The sequence below is a fragment of the Protomyctophum parallelum genome, assembly GCF_964188405.1.
Source record: "Protomyctophum parallelum genome assembly, chromosome: 16".
Taxonomy (NCBI): domain Eukaryota; kingdom Metazoa; phylum Chordata; class Actinopteri; order Myctophiformes; family Myctophidae; genus Protomyctophum; species Protomyctophum parallelum.
The window spans coordinates 32,408,906-32,427,077 of NC_139711.1; the positions used below are offsets into that span (position 1 = coordinate 32,408,906).

The 18,172-nt window shown below is 43.5% G+C and overlaps 2 protein-coding genes across 2 annotated transcripts; both read left to right on the plus strand.

The window, feature by feature from the left end:
* Positions 1 to 6,904: 6,904 nt before the first annotated feature.
* On the plus strand, positions 6,905 to 10,736 carry selenoh (selenoprotein H). Its single transcript, XM_083785963.1, has 5 exons — positions 6,905 to 7,036; positions 8,996 to 9,110; positions 9,282 to 9,424; positions 10,003 to 10,125; positions 10,512 to 10,736. The coding sequence occupies exons 1-4, from the start codon at positions 7,021 to 7,023 to the stop codon at positions 10,110 to 10,112; spliced, it is 384 nt and encodes a 127-aa protein (XP_083642089.1). The 5' UTR covers positions 6,905 to 7,020; the 3' UTR covers positions 10,113 to 10,125; positions 10,512 to 10,736.
* A 1,049-nt stretch (positions 10,737 to 11,785) lies between these two features.
* On the plus strand, positions 11,786 to 16,990 carry clp1 (cleavage factor polyribonucleotide kinase subunit 1). Its single transcript, XM_083785079.1, has 6 exons — positions 11,786 to 12,022; positions 12,656 to 12,921; positions 13,086 to 13,193; positions 14,857 to 14,976; positions 15,590 to 15,727; positions 15,936 to 16,990. The coding sequence occupies exons 2-6, from the start codon at positions 12,658 to 12,660 to the stop codon at positions 16,620 to 16,622; spliced, it is 1,317 nt and encodes a 438-aa protein (XP_083641205.1). The 5' UTR covers positions 11,786 to 12,022; positions 12,656 to 12,657; the 3' UTR covers positions 16,623 to 16,990.
* The last annotated feature ends 1,182 nt before the right edge of the window (positions 16,991 to 18,172 follow it).

Here is an 18,172-nt window from a genome sequence, read left to right on the forward strand (position 1 = left end):
GAAGAAATGTTCATTGGAACAATAGAGATGAAAAGCATTGATGCTGTTGAAAATGCAAAGAGTGACCAAGACAGATGGTCTGAAGAGTTGTTAATAAACAAAAAGAGAGTCAAATTTCGAATTGACACTGGAGCTGACTGTAACGTCATGTCAGCAAAAACGTTTCACATGTTGGATGTCAGTGGAAAGCTGCGTGCATCAAGCTGCAGGTTAGTGGCATACTCTGGCCACAAGATGGAGCCCTTGGGCAAAACGTCAGTCACCTGTCAGTACAAGGGCCAAAAACACAAGATTGACTTTGAAATCATTGAAAAAGAGGCACCAGCGATCCTGGGAAGGGAAACGAGCACAAAGCTGAAAATGGTGAAGAGGCTGTACAGCACAGAGAAGGAAGACAACATACAGAAGAATTATGAACATCTCTTCTCTGGACTTGGCTGCTTACCAGGTGAGCACAGCATCAAGATTGACCCGGAAGTGAGGCCAGTGATACATGCACCTAGGAGAGTCCCAGTTGCTCTAAGGGACAGAGTTATTGAGCAGCTTCATAAAATGGAGCAGTCAGATGTGATCACAAGGCAGTCCGAGCCTACACAGTGGGTGAACAGTATGGTGACAGTAGTCACACCCAAGAAGATAAGGATTTGTATGGATCCCAAAGATCTAAATACAGCAATTAGAAGAGAGCACTATCCACTCCTCACAGTGGAGGAAGTGGTGTCACGCATGCCGAATGCAAAATATTTCTCAGTTTTAGATGCAAACCAAGGGTTTTATCAGATTAAACTGGATGAAGAGAGCTCCAAGCTGTGCACATTTAACACACCCATTGGACGATATCGCTTCAAGAGGCTTCCCTTTGGCATCTCGTCAGCGAGCGAGGTGTTCCAGAGAGCTGTGGCCCAGATGATTGAAGGATTGGATGGCGTGGTCAACATTATTGATGATTTGCTGGTGTGGGGGGACACATTACAGCAACACGATCAGAGGCTGTTAAGGCTACTGCAGAGAGCAGATGAAAATGGCCTGCGATTCAATAAGAGCAAGTGCAAATTCAAGATGACAGAAGTCAAGTACATTGGCCATACACTGAGTGCAGAGGGGCTAAAGCCTGATGATGAGAAAATAAGAGCCATTGTACAAATACCCCCACCTGCTGACAAGCCAGCTTTAATGAGGTTCATGGGGATGATTCAATACCTAGCGAAGTTCATTCCTAATTTATCTGAAGTCTCTGCACCTCTAAGGCAGCTGCTGCAGGAAGAAACAGAATGGCACTGGGAGGAGCCTCAAGAAAAGAGCTATGAAAAGCTGAAGCGACTGATTACTGAAGCTCCCACTTTGAAATATTATGATGTCAACAAGGCTGTGACGCTGTCTGTGGATGCCAGCTCGGAGGGCATCGGGGCTGTGATGCTGCAGGATGGTCGACCTGTGGCATACGGCTCAAGGGCGCTCACAGATTGTCAACGAAGGTATGCTCAGATTGAAAAAGAGCTCCTAGCCATAGTATATGGATGTGAGAAATTCCATCAATATGTATATGGCAGAGAAGTCCAGGTGGAAAGCGATCACAAACCGCTGGAAAGCATTTTCAAGAAGCCACTGCATCAGGCTCCTATGAGGCTGCAAAGGATGCTGCTGCGACTTCAAAAGTACAACATTGCAGTGGCATACAAGCCAGGAAAGGAGCTTCACATTGCAGATGCATTGAGCCGTGCATATCTACGTGAGCAGAAAGAGAATCTTCTGGAAGAGGAACTGCAGGTGAACTGGATCACGCCACAGTTGCCTATATCAGAAGAAAAACAGGAAATGTTCAGAAATGCAACCGCACAAGACCCTGTACTGCAGGAGCTAAAGAACATGACTATGCAGGGATGGCCAAAAGACAGGTCTGCTGTGCCAGACAGCGTTCAACCGTTTTGGACATTCAGAGAGGAGATCAGTTTTGCCTCAGGACTGCTATTCAAATCTGAGAAACTCATTGTGCCGCAGCAAATGAGAGCACAGATGCTTGACAAGATACACGAGTCACACTTGGGCATGGTCAAATGTAAAGAAAGAGCCAGAGATGTTCTGTATTGGCCAGGCATGTCCGCCCAAATTGAACAAGTTGTAGCACAGTGTGCTATCTGCAATGAGCACAAAAGTAGCAATCAAAAAGAGCCGCTGATCTCACATCCACTGCCGACTAGACCTTGGGAGAAGGTTGGCACCGACATGTTTCACAGCAGTGGCTCTGAATATCTTCTATGTGTCGACTACTTCTCCAAATACCAGGAGATAATGAGGCTGAGCGACACCACCAGTAAGGGTGTTATAACAGCCATGAAGTCCATGTTTGCCAGACATGGCATACCAGACATTTTGATTTCCGATAACGCCCCAGTGTATGCCAGTGCGGAATTCAAAAGCTTCGCACTTAGCTGGGAGTTCAGTCATGTCACCTCAAGTCCACGATATGCACAGTCAAATGGACAGGCAGAAAAAGCTGTGCAAACCGTCAAGAGACTGCTCAAGAAGTCAGGTGACCCATACATAGCGCTTCTGGAGTACAGAAATACACCACTGGAAGGTGTGGGCTTGTCGCCTGCCCAGATGCTGATGGGACGTAGGCTCAAGACAAAACTGCCAGCGTCCACCTCACTACTCACACCTGAGGGTGCGCTTGAAGTTCACAACAAGCTGAAAGAAAAGCAAGCTAAACAGAAAATCTACTATGATCGTCATGCCAAACACCTACCTGAGCTTCATGCTGGAGAAAATGTGAGAATGCAGATGCAGTCTGGGGACACTTGGAAGCCAGCTGTAGTTCTGAGGAGTCACGAGCAACAACGTTCCTATATGGTGCGTACACCTGAAGGCAGGATGTTCAGAAGGAACAGAAGACATCTCAGAGGGACTGCTGAGAGAGAGTTTCCATCTTCTGATGCTGAGCGAAACGCGGATGTGGATATGAACTGTGACAACCCAAGGCTTGCTGAACAGGACAATTCACACGCACACACCTCAGCACACACTCCACAGGAACACATTGAGTCTGCTCGCTCTCCCACTCAACCATATCGCACTAGATCAGGGAGACAAGTCAGAACTCCAGCGAGATTCAGAGAGTAGGAACACAAATGTGGACTGTTTATTTTGCACTGAATCTGGGTATTTACTGCATGATTTTGTGATGTTACTTGCTGAAGAATGTTAAAAAAAAAAAAAAAAAAAAAAAAAAAAGAAAAGAAAAGCTGTTTCTGTGAATATTGACATTGATTTTTTTTTTTCTCCTACTGTGTTTGAGTAAACAACTTAAGAAGGGGGATGTAGTATATTGGGCTACTAGAGTACCCGTACGGGGTACGCGCATGGTCACGTGATACCGGATGCCGGTCAGTTGTAACTTGTCATTCAACCTGAAGAACTAGATAAATGATTGACTCATTGATATTCCAAATCTGGTGATCCTGTCGACTTATTCTTACAACAAACATACATTACACAGCCAGTCAGCTCCGCCAGTCAGCCAGTGTAGAAAGTCAGGCTGCCAAGCCAGAGCACATCAGCCCTTGCAGTCAGCCATTGCAGCCATACCAGCCTTGCTCAGTCAGCTCAGCCAGGCCTCTCTCGAGGCCTGGCTCTCTGTCTGCCTGGCCCGGTCTGCCCCGCCCTGCCTTGCAGCAACAGAACCAGCCTTTCTGGCAAGCCAGCAGGCTCAGAATGCGAGCTGAGCAAGCCAGTGCAGCAACAAGCCCAGACTAGGTTACTGCAGCCTTACTGTGCAGCCACAGCCACTCAGCCCAGACCAGCAGGAGCTGGCCAGGCTCCAACCCTTGCAGCGCAGCCTTAGGCCGGATAGTCCCCCTGCCTGCACTTTGTTGCCTTCCTGGCCTGTCTGCCTGCCTAGGCGCCTCGGTCTTCCTGTCTGTCTGCCTTGGCCTGCCTGTCTGAAACTGGTTTAGACTAACTGCGTGCTTGCCAGCTGCGCTGGCTTGCTGAGCTCGTATTCTGAGCTGGCTGGCTTGCTAGCAAGGCTGGTTCTGTTGCTGCAAGGCAGGGCAGGGCAGACCGGGCCAGGCAGACAGAGAGCCAGGCTGAGCTGACTGAGCAAGGCTGGTATGGCTGCAATGGCGGACTGCAAGGGCTGATATGCTCTGGCTTGTCAGCCTGTCTTTCTACCCTGGCTGACTGGCGGAGCTGGCTGGCTGCGTTGGCTGACTGGGCAGGCTTGCTGGCTAGCTGGCTTGCTGGGCTCCCTGAGGGAAGCTTTGGGATGGATCTCTAGGGGCATCGGCTTGTGTTGAGCCTTCCAACGGCGTCTACCTTGATCTTCGTCCTAAGAAAGACAGACAGAAAAAGAAAGACACACACAAAGTCAACTATGCAGCTTCCACATGAGGAAGGCAGGAAGGCAGGCAGGCACAAGCTGCCTGCGTGCTTGCTTCGCCCTCCAGTTGCTGCTCCAGTTATTTGTTTTCCCCCAAACCCATCCTCAATGTGTTGGGTGAGGTTGAGCTCTGTCCAGCACAGGACGGGACGGAAACCAGCTTGGTCTTTAGTCAGCTTGGTGTTTATGAGTGGTATGAGGCGTTGGAGTAGCAGCCTCTCTTGTAGGTGATGCAGAGGAGGGAAATTGGTCGGTAGCTCTTTGAGGATGATGGGTCTTTGCCAGGTTTGGGGATTGCAACCACTTTGGCCTTTCTCCAGACAGAAGGGATGGTTTTCTGTGCCATGCATGTGTTCAGCATCCCCACGAGCCAGGTCTTTGCGTTAGGTTCCAGGTGCTGTATAATTTCTGCCAGTGTGTCATCAATCCCTGCTGCTTTTCCGGGTTTCAACTTTCCTATTGCAGTTTTGGGTTATTCTAGGTCGAAGGGTTTGGTTTGAGGGCTGGCTGATTGTGGTTGGTCTGATACCACTGTGCGATGGTATTCTATGTGGGTCGGCGGCGGTCTTGGTTACGACTGTTGGCCACCAGTTGTGATGCAACAGAGTTCGCTGTGACCGTTGTGAATTATGGGTGGCTCCCTGAGGTCCTTGATCCCCATGGGGTCCAACAGTGGTCATTGAAGCGAGCACACACATGCACACATGCACCTACACACGCACAGGCGCACATGCGTATGCACACCTGGACCTGTAAATGAACAACACCACAAAAACTAAGGCACTGGTGTCGGACTTCTGGTTTACCGGAACGGGGTTCAACTCCCTGCAGTGCCCTGCTCAATGTGTTGTATTTACATGGTTCATTGGTCCATGGTCTCAGGTCATTGAGCGGCGCGCTATAGTGCACGATTCTTCATCATTGTTGAGGATTTAAAAAAAAAGGTGAAAATCAAGGAAAAGCGAAAGGCTATAGTCCATGGTCACGGATACTGGTCAAGGTCATTTATACTGGTGAAGATCATTTACTAGTCTCATGAAGGTAATTTATACTGGTCAAGGTCATTTACTAGTCTTATGAAGGTCATTTATACTGGTCAAGGTCATTTACTAGTCTCATGAAGGTCATTTATACTGGTCAGTCATATACTGGTCACGGTCATTTATACTGGTGAAGGTCATTTATACTGGTCAAGGTCATTTGTACTTGTCAAGGTCATTTATACTGGTCAAGGTCATTTACTAGTCTTATTGAAGGTCATTTATACTGCTCAAGGTCATTGATGTTGGTCAAGGTCATTAAGTGGCATGCTATAGTGCGCGATTCTTCATCATTGTTTAGGATTTGAAAAAAGGTGAAATCGCGGAAAAGTGAAAGGCTAAAGTCCATGGTCACGGAGGGCATACTATAGTTATAGTATGTTGTTTTTCACGATTTCGGAGGATTTGAAAAAAAGGTGAAAATCACGGAAAAGCTAAAGGCTATAGTCCATAGTCTCGGAGGGCATACAAAAATGTGTGGTGCTATACAGGCCGTTCTGGAAAATTTTGGACAGAGGTTCATCGTTGGCATCTATGGAGTGTGTGTGCAAAATTTGGCATCGACCAGGTTAATGGTGCTGGAGATTAGCTGTTAACAAACTGACGAACACATACACACACACACACACACACACACTCAGAGTGCAAAACATACTCTCTCCACATGGCTTTGGCCTGGTGCCATACCGTTATTAATTATTGCCTACAATGTCAATTGTGAAATTACTTTACCGTTGAAATGCAAAATTTACATTTCAACGAATGGACCTCGTAAAACAAAACAAAATCCAAGGCATTGGTTGTGGTACTTCTGGTTTACCGGAATGCGGTTCGACTCCCTGCAGTGCTCTGCTCAATTTGTTGTATTTACATGGTTCATTTTTATTTTCTCCTCATTGTGTTGCCTTTTCATAGATGATAACCCCCAGGTTCTTTAATGTGTTTGCACTCCCTACAGTTAGGTTACCAAGTCTATTTATTTATTATTTCTGTTCACTAGAACTAGAACCAATTACCAAAGTAGGCTTTCTAATGACACAACTCGCCTTTGTTTTATGTGTAGCAAAAACGTTCTTTTTATTTACGCCAAAGAGTAGAGGCTGGTCTGCATTCATGCGAGCGGGGAAGTTTAGAGTAACATAGCTCTAAATGAAACGCATTAGAGCTATGGACCAGAGCTAGTAGTCATAGCACTTCATGGTATATGCATAGTTTATATAGTTTCATTATATAGATATATTAAACAGAGAGGACTGGAGTCAATTGGGTTATATTATGTTTAACACTAACAGTCTAACTTGAAGCTGTCAAAATCTGACAGACTTCTGGCGGCCACTTTCGGCCACGCCCACAAAAGGTCATTTGCCAGGCAGGCTCCACTGCTTCCTCATTCCATTGATTACAATGGGAGTCAACCTTACTCTAAGCAAGGAGTCAACGCTAGTGTCGCCACTCTCTGGCTTCTTATGTCACCACAAGCCGTCCCGTCCCGAAGTATTATGAAGTGAAGAAGGAAAAAATGGTTTCGTCTACTCCCTCCTTCCATACATTCATAAGTTTTGGTATAGTCCACTCTAGCGCGCTAAAGTTTTCATAACATCAATGGCGTCCGGAGTAGGTATGTGAAGGAATACTGTATATTTAAGATTAGAAAGTAATGGCTTATGTTAGCTCTGACTCTGAGACGTAAAAGGTCCATTTGCAGATTTCCAAGGAAGTAATAAACATTTTGAAGTGATCGTTTAGCCTACTACTATAATATCCATGTTGTTTTCATGTGCTGTTACCTGCCCTGCATGGTTTTGAAACGATCAATTTGTGTAAATGTGTAGGATAGGTCTAGTTATACAAAAAACACAAAAACATTTCGGCTTCACAGAACATCACACTATTGAAATGACTTTATGACATACATTTTACATGGGCTGGGATTGTACATGACTCAGTCGAAAACATAACGAGGTTTGAAAAGTTAAAGATCTATTGACCACACAAGCTGGTTGGTTAAAGAAAGAAAAAATAGTAAAATACTACTGATAACTATTACGTGGGATGTGATGCGTGTTGGATGGTAATCTGAGTTCCCAGAAGTTTTATTTTTTCGCCACTAGGGGGGCGAGAAAAACATGGATGACAGTGCATGGTTGCAATTAAACTGCAACTCCCCATTGCATGGTGATGATAGTAGACATTAGGTAGGTAGGTAGCCCCTCTCTGAACCCTCCATAAAGCTTTTCTGAAATTTGGATGTCACTTTATGTAGGGTCCCTGGCCGTATCTATATTTTCGTATGGGAATTTTGGAATGCGCACATAAATATGCTCGGTAACATCGTATCTGCGCCGTTTGACGGCCTGTTTTCCTTTGAGGGCTTCTGAATCTGTGAACTATAAGTACCTATACATACCGCTGCGAATATCTCCTGTGGCGCGGAAGCCGTCAAGTATTTTTAATTTTAAACTTTGTTTGACCGATTTGGTCGCTTGGATTCTTCTTGTTTATTTACCGTTTATTGTACCGCCTCCCGGTGTGCGGTTGGCTTGTGCCGGCTACGTTCCTGCCTCTGATCTGCTCTGTCATAGCTATAGCGCCACTAGCTAGGCGGTACAATGAGGTGTCAATAAACAAGGAAGGAAGAGAAGAATCAAAGCGACCAAATCGGTCAAACATAGATTAAAAATACTTAACGGCTTCCGCGCCACAGGAGATATTCGCAGCGGTATGTATAGGTACTTATACTTCACACATTCAGCCCATGGTCTGGGTCTAAAAAATGTCAGAAACTTCAGTACCATTGGGTTCTGCTTGTAGGGCTAGGTAGGTAGGTAGGGTGACCAGATCCAAACTGTAAAAATTTGGGACAGAACAGTATCACTTGTGTGGGACAGGGTGGGGTTGCTATTAAATGCCTTGATGTCATATTTGATGATAGGCCTAATATTTCCTATAATTTTGTTATGAAACCCATCTGGCATCTCACATTTTGTTTTCAAATGGACATTTTGGTCTTTGTAGCCTACTGTATCCCTATCCCTAGGGGCGATTCATATTTCTCATGATATTTTAAGAGGCTTAAAAAAAATCTTGCAGGAAAAGAGACAATGAGAGAGCCTAACTATTAGGGGACTAAGTATTAGGCCATTTGAACACTGATGGCTGCCAGTCACAATGTGGGACAGGGTCTCAATTTGTGGGACACACAGTCTTGGAAATGAGGGACTGTCCCACGCAAAGGGGGACATCTGGTCAACGGTATAGGTATTGTCACAAGACCTAGTATCGCCTTATGTCTATTTCCCCAAAGCATTATAAGATATTGTCTAGATAAGATAGCCTATCTTATATAGACAATATATTAGATAGCTATGGGAAATACAGGTGTGATTGTAGCACCAGTAGCAAGAATGAAACACAGGATGAGTATAGGTTAGAACCAAAAACAAGATAAATAAGAATACAAATAAACTTTAATTTAAGGTAAGACTTTTTTTAATGCAAATTCTGCAACCTATCCAAACTTCCAGAGCTTCGCAACCATAACCATAGGGCATTAACACCTTCAATGTGTGTTGGTTAGGTCGTCGTGGAGTGAAGCGCAAGGCGGAGGAGAAAGTGGTTGAAGAGGAGAAAAGAGAGAAAGACGAAGTGACTGAGAGTGACTCTGAAGGCCAGAGAGTAGTCATTGAACACTGGTGAGTGGTACTTTTCGGTTAAAACTCAAACATTTTTGTTATCAAATCGACCAACAATATTAGCCAGTCATACTGTATGCCCATAAAACCTGTAAAATCCATCACACAATTTTCACACAATAACGCTCTTCATAATGAATATGTCTGTTGACCTATTGTTTGACCTTGCAGCAAGAGCTGACGGGTGTATGGGCGTAATGCCGAGGGGGTGAGAGGGGCCCTCCTGGCTGTGCACCCTGAGCTGAAAGTGATCTTAAACCCAGAGAAACCGCGCAGGAACAGCTTTGAAATCACTCTGATGGACAAAGGGAAGGGTAAGGAGAAGGGTGTTTTGTTTCACTTAATTTGGGCCATGATTTTAGAGAGCATTCTAGGCTAATATTTACAGTAATTGCCCTTACAAGATATACTGTGTGCTACAGACTAGTAAAATACTAGTTAACCCTTTCTTTATTGTTTTCATAGCCTACTTTGGGAAATAAATAATTTGTGGAGGAAACGTATGTCATATTATTATATGCCATTCTCATAAACACGTGTTATATATTTCATGTATTTGAAGCTGTATGCCTGCACCACCGTCCACCTCCCAACACTTTCCATACTTCAGAAAATAGATTAAACTCACCAACGTTTTTCGGAAAACTGATGGAGAAACGCAGCTAAAAATCTGAAAAACGTGCTTGATTGTGGCTAGCGACTCCTGATGGTATATTTCCCCCCTCTGCTTTGTAAACAGCTGTGCCGCTCTCAACTTGCCCACTTTCCTTTCACACTGTTTCACAATAGGATAATAGGACTTGGCCAATGGCCATACATTTTATTTTTTCTCCTTAAATCCATGAGTCTATTTCTGTAACTGACTTTGTTCCTTCTAACCCTTTTCAAAAAGAAATAACTCTATGGACGGGGATAAAGAAGGGTCCACCTCGCAAGCTGAAGTTCCCTGAGCCTGATGATGTGGTTACTGCTATGGAGGAGGCTTTGAAGGCAGCTGTATAGACACCTGGTGATGGTTCGTCAATTCGGTGTTTTCTCGCTTTTATATGATAATTGATAAACTCATAAAGGGTAGAAAATATTGGTAATATTCAAAGAGTATATAGTAGAACAATATTTCCACTTGGGTGTCTACTGTCTAGCTGTTTAACCTTTGCATAGACAACAAGAGACTTCCCCCAAAACACTAGCATACTGAATATTACAGTATGCTAATGTTTTGGGGTTTAATTGCATAACTGGGAACAATAAAATCCAGCTCATTTGTAAAGCTAGCATTTGCAGCATTTGTGCCCATCCATGTGCTCTGCAAATAGCCATCTCTTTGTTAAGAATGCCTGATAATTTGTGTTTGGTAGCGCATTTGCCATTTACTGTGAATGTTTCTCTAATTTGGTACAGCCCTCCATCCAGACTTTGTGGCTGTTGGAAGCAAAATGATGAAGATCGACCAATGGGGATTATCCCAGTTGCTCTTCTGAAGACCTAAGCTCCAAGGACCACAAGATCTGGATACATGGCGACATCTAGTGGTGCATCGATGAACCATCACATCTCATAATAATAAAACAACCCTGCCAGATTTTGTTTAAATTCTGTGTTAAATAAAATTATTCTTTTACATGACTTATTTGTTGTCTCCACTAGGCCGAAGGCATGGGGAGAGAGTATGTTTTGCACTCCGTCTGTCCGTCTGTTACCAGCTAATCTCCGACACCGTTAATCTGGTCGATGCCAAATTTTGCGCATACTCCCTGGATGCCAACGATGAACCTCTGCCCCAAATTTTCCTGAACGGCCTGTGATAGCGCCACCAGGAGGCCGACATTTGAAAAACTAATATTTTTTTATATTACTCCTCCAGATTCTGCCCAAAAATCCCGCAAATCATTACACACTATCTCTATACTAGTCTATGTGTCCTGTCCGATATTTCATATTCCATCCTAATTGGCTAACATTGGCTTTCAAAGTTTGCAGGATTGGCCCGTTTTGAACAAAAAGCCTCAAATCATGAACGCAGCGTGCAATTTACGTCTTTCACAGACTTTCCTACTAGGCTGACCTTCAAATGTTTGATAACAAGAGTTGGAGTCGGAGAGATGGAGAGACCCATGTTATTAAAATACTTCATTAACAGTTTGCTTAATAATAATAAAAAACAAGTGTACAGTTTAGTACAAATGCAATGCTAAAAGGATTGTACCCAAGAAGCTGGGACGCCATTTGGCTTGTTTTCATTGGGGTCCTGACTCAGGAGTCGGGTCCCCAATGAAAACAAGCCATACTCAGGAGTCCTGAGTATGCACTTGATTTAGTGACAGACGAGACAAATATACAAAGGCTTGGTTAGGTTGTAGCCCCAAAATTATGGAATGATTTACCTCTCCACATAAAAGTGGCCCCTACTGTAGAAACGTTTAAATGCTGTCTTAAGACTCATCTTTATACATTGGCTTTTAACCCCTGCCTGAACCCAGTTTTCCTTGCTGGTTGTTGATTTTATTTTTATGGTTTCTTATCTTATTGTATCTAACTTACATTATTTTATCAACATTTAATGTACTGTCAAATAACATGTATCTTTTTACTTTTCCTGATTGTTTTTATGTATTTTTGTGCAGCATTATGGAAACCTTTGATTTATGAAATGCGCTATAAATAAATTGGATTGGATACTATGTAAAAACATATAAACAAGTATCAAAAGAAGAAACAAATCACCTATAAATACAATTTCAAGGTGAGGAAGTCAAGGAATAGAAAAGTAAAAAGGGAATATGACGTCATCTCCGTGCGACTGGTCGCGGTGGATGAAACGAAACAAACATGGTCGCCCATTTAGACGAAAATTCATCCAGCGTTTCGTAATTTTAACATTTCTCCTACAAATAAGGCTTCCGGCTTGCTTTGTAAGTAGCGTGCTTTAATAATTATTACGATACTTGCATATTCACGTTTAGAGCTTTTGTGGTCGATCAGAGACTGAAGCTATTAACTTTAGCTGCTAATTTGCTAATATGATGTGCGTGACGTGTGACTGTACAAAAACCTTGTCTTAAAATGAATTCTGTCCAGGTCTGTGGTGAGGATTTTTATCCCCATTAAAATAACCCTGTGATATGATGTATGAAATGATAAATACATCAACCAATCAATGACATAAACTAATTTGACATACTACATTTTTCACCCGTGTGAAGTTAGGGGCGCTCTTATGATCAATAATCATATCGTCTAATTCTGGCTAATCACAATTTGAGTCCTCACCTTTTGTCCTCAACACGTACTACTTTGCTCAGCCAATCAAATCATCTCAATTCCGTGCTGAGCCAATAAAATCAAAGCTAATATTCACACAAAGCTGGGCAGCGCAACAACACCTTGTGTTTCAGTGTGGTGTAATTGTCTAGGATTGAATGTCTGCAATATGTTCCGCTCTCTTATGGACTGTGAGTCATTATTTAAATGGGAATATTTATTAATGTCAATGAAAGCATGAAACTATAATAATTTACCATTATTGTGTATTTTCACATTGACAGCCATGGCGACAGAAGGTGCAGATAAGACCAGTGAGGATGTGCCAGTACCCGGAGCAGGAGGCACCAGGTTTGACCTGGAGAAGGAGACCGAGCTTCGGTTTGAGGTGGAGGCAGGGGAACGTGTCCAACTGGAGCTCCTCACAGGGATGGCTGAGATATTTGGCTCAGAGCTCAACCGGAACAAGAAGTACACATTCGGACCAGGCTCCAAGATAGCAGTTTTCACCTGGCAGGGCTGCGGTGTGTCCCTGTATGGTAAAACAGAGGTGAGAACTGAAGGATGTGTACAAATATGTGCCTTTTGTGCTCTTGTATGATAACGTACAGTATCTAACTCAGTGTGGCTCTTTGAATATAACCTAATACAACCGTGATCTTGTCATATCAATTTATTTCTGATTGTGATCAACATACATCCCTCAATGCGCAGGTTGCATATGTATCCAAGGACACTCCCATGCTACTGTACCTCAATACACATGCTGCTTTGGAACAGATGAGAAAACATGCTGAGAGAGACAATGAGAGTGGGCCTAGGGTAAGTTGTGTACAATATGCATGTGAGAAAGACTGATCCTGTTTGGTTTGGCGATTGAGTTTTTGTATGAATTCAAACCAAACTAGAAAAAGTGCCCTGGGCCTCGGGGCACAGGTCTCCACCAGGGCAGGTCAGGTTGTGGCCTCCTGGTGGTGCTATAATAGGCCAATGTGAAAAGGGTGCCATTTGTGGCCGTGAATGGCAATTGGATGATTTGAGTCATTTTGTTCCAAAAATGTGTTTTGCAAAAATCCAAATGTTGGTGGCGCTATAACAGGCCAATGTGAAAAGGGTGGGATATATTCCTCAGCCTAGTAGGAAAGTGCATGAAGATTTCACGTAAATTGCACGCTGCTTTCATGATTTGACTTTTTGTTCAAAATGGGCCAGTCCTGCAAAATTAGAAAGCCAATGTTAACCAATTAGGATGGAATATGACATATCAGACAAATCTGTGTAACGATTTGCGGGATTTTTGGACAAAATCTGGAGGAGTAATAGCAAAAAGATTACATACTCTCTCCCCATGCCTTTGGCCTGGTGGAGACAATTAAAAGATGTTGTGTAACCTTAGCCTCTCAGATGACTGCCTGTCCTCGACTTTAATAAGTAAATACAAATAGACGGTAGACCACAGAAACAAAAGTGTGTTGTAAAGAAATAACTCAATCCCACATGTCGCTTCCCTATTTATCTCTTTGGCACTTCAACTGGAGCTGTGAGGCAAATTGGTGAACTTCTGTTTACCAGCCTGTAACCACTAAGCTACATGGCTGTCAACGTAACTGGCTAGTTCATGTCTGACATATATTAAACTTAAAACCAACTTAACGGCACCACAGTGCAAGCAAACCATGTCGGCACAGCAATGTGGAATTTCAAGTTTAATGAAGTGTTGATGCTGGTTGAAACCACCAAGCGATCCTTATGAAGCGCAATGTAAACTTGGTTGAAAAACATTTGCTGTTTTTTTTTCAATAAATTCGAGAGTTATAATAATCAGCTCTGTATTATGTATACGTACATATACATAATGTACAGTGAATATGAAGATAAGTATATTTAAAGGACCCCATTTTCAACCATATTTTCATTCATTATAAGATGGCACAATTTCTGTCTACTCACTCTGTGTCTCAGAGGAAGATGATGGACAGTTCAGAAACCAGCCTACCAGTGACGTTGGTAGGCAGGTTTGGTCATTTTAAAACACTAGCCCTTACCCCCCCCCCCCCCCCCTTGTGGCCGCGCGGGGTACTGCGCCCTGGGTGCGTTTTCGCATTTTTAATTCACTAATAAATAAATTAATGTGTCAAATCGAAAAAAGGGCTTCGTGAAGACCTCCATATTATTATGGTAAATTATGTGTAAAAAGTGGGAGTGATTTGGTGCAGGCAGTGTGGAGCTATGACAGTGTTTCTGACACACAGACAGACTGACACACAGACAGACATTGGCTGAATTATAGTATGATGATATGATGATGATGATGAGCATTTGTAAGGAACAATTATATGAAGATGTGGTTGGAAATGGGTGAAGTATTAAACAATGTGTTTGGCATAAATACTGAATACGTTCAAAACCTGTGTATGGCACAGAAATGTCATGTTTCTTATTAGTGTAGTTAAGTATCGATTGTTTTTGACGTGCCATGTTGCAGGTGATGGTGGTAGGTCCTACAGATGTGGGGAAGTCCACAGTGTGCCGGTTGCTACTAAACTATGCTGTAAGACTTGGCAGGAGGCCTACACTGGTGGAGCTGGACGTAGGACAGAGTGGGGTAAGTAGTGTACTATGAATGATTTATGGTCATTATCTAAGATATGATGGTAATAGTCTTTGAATAGAACACTAGAAATTAGCTAAAAATTCTTCTCTTCTTTTATACCAAAACTGAATCTGAAAGAAGAGGATATGATGATCATTTTAATTTCTTCTTTTGTCTCATAAACGTTCTACTAGTCTTAACCCATTTTGGGCGGGAACCCTTTTTCGTGTATGTTATACTTTAGTTATTGAAAAATAGCAGATCTACAAGCTCATAGCGCAGCACAGTGCTGTGCTATGAGCTTGTAGGTCTGCTATTTTTTTTTTATCGTGAAAATTTGCCTCAAATTTTTGAATATATATTATTACAGAGAACATTTTAACTCAAATCTTTTCTTATGGGAGGTCGGTCCCTGGAAAAACATATTTTCAGATGGGGTGGGGCGAAGGCATACCACATATAATTTTTGGGGTCCGTCAAACACACAGACTTCATTATTTTTCTGGACATAGGGTTCAAATTGTGCTACTATTATCTGCCACAAATACTATTAACATTGAGTGACTGCAGTTTCTTCCAACGGTGAAATGTCCCTTTAAGAGTTCCTGTTTTTCTGATGCTTTAGGTGTCGGTCCCAGGAACCGTGGCAGCGCTGTGTATAGAGCGTCCAGCAGATGTTGAGGAGGGTTTTTCAGTCCAGGCTCCTCTGGTATTCCACTTTGGCTCTACCACCCCAGGGACCAACATCAAACTCTACAATAAGGTGAAGGCACTTTGGAACCTTTAATAAAACGCCACATCTATAGTCATAGTCCGTCTTATTAGCCAGTCTTGAATTATTCTTCTCTCTTAACCAGACTGGTTGTTACATATTAGATTAGATATTTTTTTCTTTTTAAAAATCTTTGTCCTTCTTCCTTTTTGTTGTTGCGTGCCTCTCTCCCTGTTCTCCGTCTGTGCTCCACATGTAGCTGACGTCCAACTTGGCTGAAGTGTTTTCCCAGCGCTGTGAGGTGAACAGGAAAGCCAGTGTTGGAGGCTGTATCATCAACACCTGTGGCTGGGTGAAGGGCTCCGGTTATCAGGCTTTGGTGCACTGTGCCTCTGCCTTCGAGGTGGATGTGGTGCTGGTGCTTGATCAGGAGAGGCTCTACAATGAGCTCAAACGAGACCTTCCACACTTTGTGCGGGTGGTCCTCCTGCCCAAGTCTGGCGGGGTAGTAGAGCGCACCAAGGAGTGTCGGCGGGAGACTCGCGACGAAAAGATCCGTGAGTATTTCTATGGTTTCCGCGCCGTGTCCTTCTACCCTCATGCCTTCGACGTGCGCTTCTCAGATGTCCGCATCTACAAAATCGGGGCACCGTCCATCCCAGACTCGTGCCTGCCGCTGGGGATGTCTCAGGACGACACGCAGTTAAAGCTGGTGCCTGTGACGCCAGGGCGAGACCTCACGCATCATGTGCTGAGCGTGAGCTGTGCTGAGGACGGAGAGGAGGGAGTTAGAAGGGGTATAGTGGAGAGTCCGGTTTGTGGCTTTATTGTGGTGACTGCTGTGGACACTCAGGCGCAGGTGATGACTGTGCTGTCACCAGCGCCCAGACCTCTACCAAGACACACTCTGCTAATCATGGACATCCGCTTTATTGACCTGAAATAAAGGATCTTTTTCAGGGATAGAGGATAATGTGATGAGGCCCTCATCACATTATTGCATCATCATCTTTGTTCAAAGTGTGTTAAAAATTTGAATAATGATATTGATATAATGATATTGATTTGAAATATTTAGATTTGTACATTATTGGAGGTTTTTCCATTTATTACAGGTTGTTGAATTTATTACCAAAATGTTAAATATGGGAATTTGTAGGGAAGGAAACTGTTGTAAATGTCATGCTCATTATTATTTTAAACTTTAATGTGGAGCTGATTACTGTAACTATTTTTTACAAGTAACTATTTTTTACAAGTATTCCTGTTTCCTTCAGTGTTTGTTAAGGCTCTGCTTTTGTCATAAATTATACATTTTAAACATCCTTTGTGTGATTTGTGTTTTTTTCTTTGTAAATGAGATCCAGGCTGTGCCCTCCAATCCTAGTCCATTTTGTCCTTTCCATGCTGGCCAGGTTATGTTATGAATAAATATCCTGTCACCTTTTTATTAATTTAGTATTAAGTAACTTAATCTCTCCAGTCTCCAATCTCTCTTTTTTTTTTTTTTAATGAATGTTCCTAGGTTGGTAATAACTAAACCTCTGACTTTATGCACCCCCCCCTTTGTCTTGTGTGGCTGCTGCCAGAGGACTCTAGTCCTCGCCTGCAGGCGTAGACTACACCAACTTTGAGTGTGCCCATAACCTTGAGTGTGTTCGCATATAAGCACGGAGCACATTGGTCAGTGCCAATACATGAGCGCTCCTGGTGCGTATATCCAAACGCGTGTCACCAGGCTATGCAGTACCTATGATGAACTGTGGTCGGTGCAATTATACCAGCTCAGTGGCCTTGAGGTTAGAGTGTCTGCTCTGAGGTTGGGGTTCGATCATACCAAAGAAAAAATGACCCAGTACCTCCCTGCTTGTCACTCGGAACCAAGGGTTGGATTGGGGTATACCTGCGTCATGTCCAGCAGGGTGAACATTGAGCTGCCTCACACTACCACAGAACCTCAAAGGCCCTTAAAACAAGGCTCCAGACTTCCCAAAACAAACTGGTCAGGCTCCTACTTGGCCTCACCCCCCCCCCCTGCCCACTTTGACAGGCTGGAATGGCTTAGGGTCGATGACAGAGTACAGCATCTTGCAATGGGTCTGGTCCACAAGATTCGCTACACCACCAAGATACCCATGTACCTGTCTAAATACTTCCTTAATGTTAATGAAGTCCACACCCACAACACCAGAGGGAGTGCAACAAACCATGTGTGGCACAAACAAGGGACTAAATTCTTTCCGCTCCTATGCCACCAAAATGTGGAACGCCCTACCAACAGTCATTAAGACATGCGAATCCCTTGACTCCTTCAAAACCGCTCTCAAACGGCTGCAATTCGAAACTGGCCCCCGTAGAATCCCCCACCACCCACCCCTTTTCCCCCTCACTGTATATGTTTCTTTTCCCTTTTTTACCTCCTTTATGATGAATTCCTGTTCTGTTCTTTGGCTATATAGAAGTGTCTATTTGTACGTCTCTAAATGTTTTGATGAT